This window comes from Seriola dumerili, unplaced genomic scaffold (genome assembly GCF_002260705.1).
Source record: "Seriola dumerili isolate Sdu_G_001 unplaced genomic scaffold, Sdu_1.0 BDQW01000149.1, whole genome shotgun sequence".
Lineage (NCBI taxonomy): Eukaryota > Metazoa > Chordata > Actinopteri > Carangiformes > Carangidae > Seriola > Seriola dumerili.
Window position 1 is genome coordinate 5,033,178 of NW_019174404.1, and position 7,384 is coordinate 5,040,561.

At 44.7% G+C, this 7,384-nt stretch overlaps 1 protein-coding gene across 1 annotated transcript; it reads left to right on the forward strand.

Moving 5' to 3' along the window:
• The first annotated feature begins 3,847 nt into the window (after positions 1-3,847).
• Positions 3,848-7,006, forward strand: LOC111226181 (mRNA decay activator protein ZFP36L1-like). The gene is made up of 2 exons (XM_022751289.1): positions 3,848-4,006; positions 5,166-7,006. The coding sequence occupies exons 1-2, from the start codon at positions 3,956-3,958 to the stop codon at positions 6,231-6,233; spliced, it is 1,119 nt and encodes a 372-aa protein (XP_022607010.1). The 5' UTR covers positions 3,848-3,955; the 3' UTR covers positions 6,234-7,006.
• Positions 7,007-7,384: the final 378 nt, after the last annotated feature.

The window sequence follows — 7,384 nt, forward strand, 5'->3', positions numbered from 1 at the left end:
AAAAAAACTCTAGTGAAACGGCGATGTTTCACTCACAGTTTCTCATAATATCCTTTAATGTGAAGGAATCGAAAATGTAGGTGTAGGTGTGTGTGTGGGGAGGGCTGTTTCTTCCAAAACAGATACAAAAATGAACTTGAAAAGAAATCATCAACGCCATTATGTGGCAAACAGCTAAGTCACTAGTATTCATCAACAACCAGTGACTACATAATATGCACCAGGCAGCAGTAAAAATACTTCTTATTCCTGCTTTAAGATGTCGTTAATGAGTCTGTGGTCACCCAAAGTGGGATGTGGTGCAGCTCAGTTTGAGATTACCGCACTACTAGTTTGTGTTTTGTAGCTGATAAGTCTCTTTGCTTCATACAAGGCCAGTAAGTTAGTGTGTCAGTGCAAAGGCTGATTACACAATACACAGGATAGTGTTGAGTCCTAATTCCCCTCAAAGCCACACAAGGAAAGACGTGTGTGTTGACTGTGCTAAACCTGCTTGTGTAATCTTTTATTTTAAATTCACACTTGAGGTGTAGACATTCTGATAATCTAAATTTATGCTTTCGGTAAACATAGGGACACTTTAAATACTTCACAGAGATAGGGGAGTAAATAGGAAGTGGTGCAACAAGAGGACAGAGAGAAGGAAGAACTCTGCCCTCTGTTGTTTGTCAGGAGGAAATGCAGTAGGCTGTTGCTATTAGTCACCACAGCCAATTTGTTGTGTTTCTCCATGACTTCTTTCATCTCCAGTTCAGATAGATAAAAATTTAACATCCTGTCATCCCACTTAAACACTATCACTGACCTGAAGCCTCGTCCCCGTCCTCCCCTCTGAGGAGAGGTCATCAGATATGACAGCGCAGGAGGCAGAAATCAAACCATCCAGCAGAGGCTGATTAGAGACTGACTGCAGCTCCTACTCAGACTGATGGGCCCATATGAGCCAAAGGAGGACAGCCCTGACCTCGAGGAGCACAAATTCTCAGAAATAAATTCTCTGGAGAGAGAAGACGTCTCTGTCAACAGCCAGTGGAAAATCCTGCCTGAGGAGCTGAGATTTTGTTTGTTCGTTCTGTGTTTGTCGCCGTGGAAGTCTGTGGAATGACTGGAAAGCTAAACTTCATAAAAATTCCACCTGCACTTGCACATGCTGGAGCTAAAACAATTGGTCACTGAATCAATGAATCAATCAAATATTCTCTATAAGGCCCAGTGATAAACAAATATAGACAAATATAGTCCAGCCTATACCCTAAGATCCCACCAAATCCCAGTTAGGGAGCTGGTCTTAACTTTGTTAGCACGAAAAGAAAGTTTTTTGACATGTCTTCAAGGAGGAACATAGTTCATAACTGCTAAATCTAACCTAAATACGTCAAAAGTGAGAAATGTCGCTGTTGTTTTTGCTTGTGTGTGAAGTATAGTTGCTCTAACTTCATTTTACACTGTAACACAAATGAATTTTGCCACTATAAGGCTAGAGGGATTTGGCATGGAAGTCAGCAGATGCATTTTAGCTAACATAACCTCTTCGCAAAACTAAATGTTAAAAAGTAAAAAGTCAAGGGGCGTGTACAAACTTCTCCAGGGCACTGTGTCAAAGTTATGTCAGTTATGGGGGTTATACTGTCTGCATCTTTAAAACAGGAACACATCTGACATTTTCCCCTGAGAGAGCAGCCTGATTTTTTTTTTTCTTTCTTTATATTTTCACTTTGGCAGGAAACAGGTGCCTCCTCCTAAACCTGGAAGGATTACCGAGTCGCACAATATCAAGCAGGCATGATACATCTGAGAGTATTAAAGTAAACAACTGCAGTGTAGGAGGCTTCTTGAGGCCAAGGTCCAGCAAAAAAACAAAACAGAAAAAAAACAAAAAAAAAACAGACATTTCCATCAGAGTCAGTGGCTTGATGTTGAGTTTTGAGGCCTGTTGACCTTACGGAGTTCAAATCTGTATCTGCTGTGAAATTTCCAACTCCAACATCATAGTCCGCGGTGCTTTTACCGGACCAAAATAAACTCTGCCTCTGTTTAATGTGTGACATATTACGAGTCGTTTAGGTCATTTCACACCAGCTACAGATTTTTGTATTGCTGAAAAAGAAAAAAGAAAAAACTGTTGTGATTCCCCTCCTAATTCCCTGCTATAGTTATTCCTCAGAGGGAAACAATCGATCTGATCCACTTAATCAATCAGTGGCAGGGCCTTTGAACTGCAGACGTGATTTCCAACAAGTCTGTCATCCCACCCTGTCGTCTGTGAAAACACTCCAGGGGGAGATTACTCCACGCAGCCATGGCTCGTAAAAACTCTTTTTATGTTAAAACACACACCCTCGCTCCTCTCTGGCTGGGTCCAGAATAACTCAGCGTTTGCATATCTACTGTTCTTAATGCATGGGGTAGATAACATTGTAGTTCCTAAAGGTCAGCTTGTGAAAGAACTTTGTTTGAGAGATGCACCCAGGCCTTGTATCTGGTCTTTTCTATCTCAAATAAATTCAACATTTCAGTGCAAAAACAACTTCCCCCTGCCTCCTCCTCGGCTGCTAGCAGTGAGACAAAGCTCTCCACCCCCTGTGTGGCTCCTGTATAGGCAAAGAAGAGGAAGGGGAAAGGGAATGTTTTGCCTCTCTCTCCCCACCCCTCTTCCTTCACCTCCCTGGGGCAGTGCTGTGTAGTAATAAACGTCCCCCATAAATCTCCCCCTCACGCCATCATCCCCTCCTCCAACTCCAACTCCAACCTTTTTTTTTTTTGTTGTTAACAGCTTCTTTTCTTCTCCCCCAACTCTGCCTTTCTTTTCCCTCTTCTCTTTACTATTGCAACCCAACCCTGACATTGACTCTGCACATGGCCAATGGCTGCTCTGTCATGGATTTGGAGGGAGAGAGGGAGGGAGGAGGAAGATGGACCACAATAGATTTGTATAGGTTTCACTCTCTGCAGCCAGGCTCTTTTATATGTGTCATTGTGACTGGCTGTGGTTGAACTCAGTGAGATCATTCGTGTATCAGGTTATCGCCTGTACCTGATGAAATGACACATACATCCATGCATACACACAGATCAGGAGAGAGGAGCTTTATACCTGCTGGTAAGGAAGAGGAGACGAACTGTGGTGGAAACAGTGAGAAAAGAGAGAGAAAGAAGAATTTGAGGGGGAAATAACTGTGGTCGGGAAAGAGTTAAAAGCCCTGGCTGCCTGAATTCACCGGAAAGTCCCACAAGTGACGTTACAGTCCAGCAATTAAGAGTAAATTAATTACAGAGTAGTGGATGGTAGCTGAAACCCTGAGGATAGTGCAGCGCCTCTTAGTAAACAACTCCAGACTGTTTAAGTACTTGATTTCCACAAGAAAAAAAGGAAATAAAGTTGTAGCCTACTCTTTACCACTAGGGTTTAAAATCTGCTGATAGTAACTTACTTTTATTTCTATAGTTTTGCACTGTTTATTTGTATATTAAGGTAAAGCAAACAACCTTAAAAAAGCTAATAAACAGAGCATGTACAGTATGCATGTACTTTAATAAGTCACTTTTTATGTGTCTGCACTCTCCTGGTAAACTTACAAACTGTCTTAACTACAGAGATAAATGTTAAAACTGACTCGTTTCACAGTATGTTTCTCAGAAATAAAGGCTCACAGCTGTTTAGTATTCATACTGCGTGTAGCAGAGTAGTAATCTCAAACAAACTGTCAAACCAATGCAAGTTTGTCCTGGAGAAGAGGAAGAAAAAAAAAAGTTAACTGAAAGTTAACGCCCAGCGCTTGAGGCTCCTCCTGCAACGGATTATAAAGCAAATGTCGGGGCTGGTGCAGGGCAGAGGGGGAGTTCTGCAGGGTCAAAAATACACAGGAGCTGCAAATCAGAAACTCAGCAGACCTGCGCAACTTTCTAACAAGCAGTTTTTTTTTACTACTTTGACTTGAGTCTGGTCGCTGCAAAGATGACCACAGCCGTGGTATCGCCTTTCTTCGACTTCGAAGTAATGAACAAGGTAGCTTCAAAACTTTTTTCTTGTCTCTCTCTCTGTCGTCTTTTCCAGAAAAGTGAACTCTTGTTAGCCTGTTAGCAGCAGTGAGTTAGCCGCTGTGGAGGAATGATGAGCTGCATGCCCGCGGCCCTCTGCCGTGACGCCTGTGTGGAGACTGTGTTGTTTTGCTGTTTTGATTTGTTTTGTTGTTTGCTGTTTGATTCCGCCTGTTATTTCCTCTCTAATCGTCGTGGCTGGCTTTATTTGGGTTTAAACGAGTGTCTGTAAAGTGTAGCCGAAGTCCGGCGGTAATATCAACTGAACATTTGCTGCAGTGGTAAACTTTCGCATTTTCATATTCAACATGTGGCACTTGAGTTAAGTTAAGGTTTCGCTTGCCAGTTGCGTTTAACGTTCGAGGGCAAACGGCCGTTAATGTTAGCTTCACTTTAACTCGTGTCGTATCTTTCTTTAAATGAGAGCAGTTTTGCGCCACTTTTAATGCTTCTCACAAAGCAGCCACATGCTCGCTAATCATTGACCAGATTTGTCTGGCTTTAACCTACTCCTTACCCCTATAAAACGGTTTATATAATTAACCGCGTTTAACGTTTAAATCTGTTGGGAAAGAACTTCTTTTTAAATCGTAACGGCTCTTCGGTTAGGAAGCGTCACTGCACTGTTTTGCGTGTATTTTCAAGTTTTCGGTGTCAAATTTCTTTTAAAACTTTACGCTGTGGTTGTTAGATTTTCTTCTCCGCTGGCTTTAATACTCATGTTAATCAGCGACTAACCAGTCATCTCCTGTAGTGAGGGAGTGTATTGAAAAGCAGATCAGTTTTCCCTTGTAGTTCAGCAGGATGCTTGGCCACTTTCATTATCTTTCAAATGATGCAGCCTCTTTGTAGCCACTAGCAGCCCACTGGCCTCATGTGCTGCTGCTCCATTTACTAAACAGGCACACATTCCTACCCAGGGCAACTTGCCAAACCAGCTGCTGTTCTATAGGCCTGTATCCGCTCATGTTGTCGGAGCCAAAAAGAACAGTCATGCAAGAGGAGGCTGTGGGGTTTTTTTCTCTCTAGCCCACCAGCTCTCTTGAAATTCAGGACCATGTTGACTGTCAGTTTTTGAGAATCTTTGGAGTGGTTGTTCTAATGTGTTTTCCTTTGTGTCTTTGCAGAACAACAAACTGCTCAGCTACAACAATAACCTGGGTGCCCCCCATCCCATGTCTGTCCCTTGCACTGGCACCAATATGCCCATCTCCAGCCCCACCGGAGCCCTGCTGGACAGGAAAGCGGTGGGATCTCCCTCGGTGGGAGGTGTGTACCAGCGGCGGCACTCGGTCAGCAGCACAAAGTTCAGTCAGAACCAGTTTCTGAACAGCCTGAAGGCAGCGGACCACTCCTCACTCATCTCAGGGGTTGGCAATGCCAGCAACAACAAGGAGAACCGCCTGCGAGACCGCTCCTTCTCTGAGACAGGTGAGAGGCTCATCAACAAGTGCCTTGGCCCAGCCAGTCCCACCAGCGGCAGTAGCCAAGTGAACTCCAGCCGATACAAGACGGAGCTTTGCAGGCCCTTTGAGGAGAATGGTTCCTGCAAATATGGCGACAAATGCCAGTTTGCTCATGGAATCCATGAACTGCGCAGCCTGAGCCGCCATCCCAAATACAAAACTGAGCTGTGCCGCACCTTCCACACCATCGGTTTCTGCCCCTATGGGCCACGCTGCCATTTCATCCACAATGCTGAGGAGCGCCGTGGACCTCCCCAGCAGTCCTCCCCTCTAAACCCTTCCAACAAGATGGAAAGGCCTCGACTGCAGCACAGCTACAGCTTCGCAGGCTTCTCCAGCTCAGCTGGGCTGAGAGACAGCCCCACCTCGGTCACCCCTCCACCCATGTTCTTCCCTGATGAAGGCGCCGACTGGCCCAGCAGTAACCCCTTCACCTACTCCAGCCAGGAGCTGGCCAACCTGTTTGGGCCCAGCCTCAGTACTGGTCCTGTAGGCACAGAGCCCAACACCCCTGCACCTCCCTCTCCAACAAGCACACCTTACTATTTCAGACCCATGTTGGAGTCCCCTCAGATGTTCGAGTCTCCATCCAGCCCTCCTGACTCTCTGTCAGACCAAGAGGGCTACCAGAGCAGCTCTGGAGGCAGCCTGAGTGGCTCCGAGTCCCCCACGCTGGACACCACCCGCCGCCTTCCCATCTTCAGCCGCCTCTCCATCTCTGATGACTAAACTGCATGCACCCACCAATGACTTTAAGTTTGATGACACAAAGAGAACACGGCACTCCCCTCTACCTCTGCCCCTTTCCTTAGCCTCCCTGTCTTCCCTTACACAACACACCGTGTTAGTTTCTTGTTAGCATTATAAGGATGTAGTCAATTAAGGGAACTAAAATTATCATTTCATCCCGGTTAATCCACACAGCAAGTTTTAAAAAGTAACCTGCCATGTGTCATAGTGCCAAAAAGGAGAGGAAATTGAACAATGAAAATCATGAGAACAAGAAATGACTGTTTTGCCAGGTGCCACTTTTTTTTTTTTTTTTTTTTGTTTTTTTTTTTTTTTTTTTCATTTGTTCTTGAATGTGTAGCAGCACAAGTGGCCTTGGAAAGGGGAGTGCATTGCACTAGCCCCCAGCCCCCCTCCCTGCCTCTCCCCTCCCTGACGATACCACTTCCCCCGAGCTAGCTAGAGGGTGCTCACTAACGTAACTGTAGATCTACCGCAGCCGTTTTTACAGACTGAGTTGAGACAAAAGGAAAAAAAAAAAAAATAACAGACCCTGAAAAGATATGAATAGTTTTTAAAAAGAAAAAAAGATAAAAGTGCCTGGGGCGGTTTCTGCATGTGTTTAGGGTGAATGGACTACTGTTTGTTTTTGGTTCTTTCGCATTTGCCCCCCCTCCACCCCCCCTGTCACGGTTCTTCTCAAGCCCCGTCTTATGTAATTGTGGACTGGGTGAGTCTGCAGGAAGGACTTTGAACTGGAAGTTGGTTATGTCCCCCCCCACCCCCACCCTCCACTGATCTTTTCTCCTCCGGGCTGGTCATGGCTCTTTTTTTTTTTTTTTTTTTTATGGGAAGGAAGTCTTGATATCAAACTGATCATTAAACCTGTAAGACTTTGTCCCGCTTCTCAACCCTGCCTCCCTCCCTTCATCTTCACCGATCCGGGGAATTCCAGCATTCCCATGGTGCAGTTGTACATCCTGCAACTTGATGAGATCGGATCTCCAAGCTATTTTACTTTACTTCTCCCCTACTTTAAAGCCTGCTCTGAGGAGCACTCTCTGTACTCATTACATCCCTTTTGCTTTCTTTATTTGATAATTATTTTTTATTAATGTTATTATTACGGTTATTATTATTTGAAAAACTTT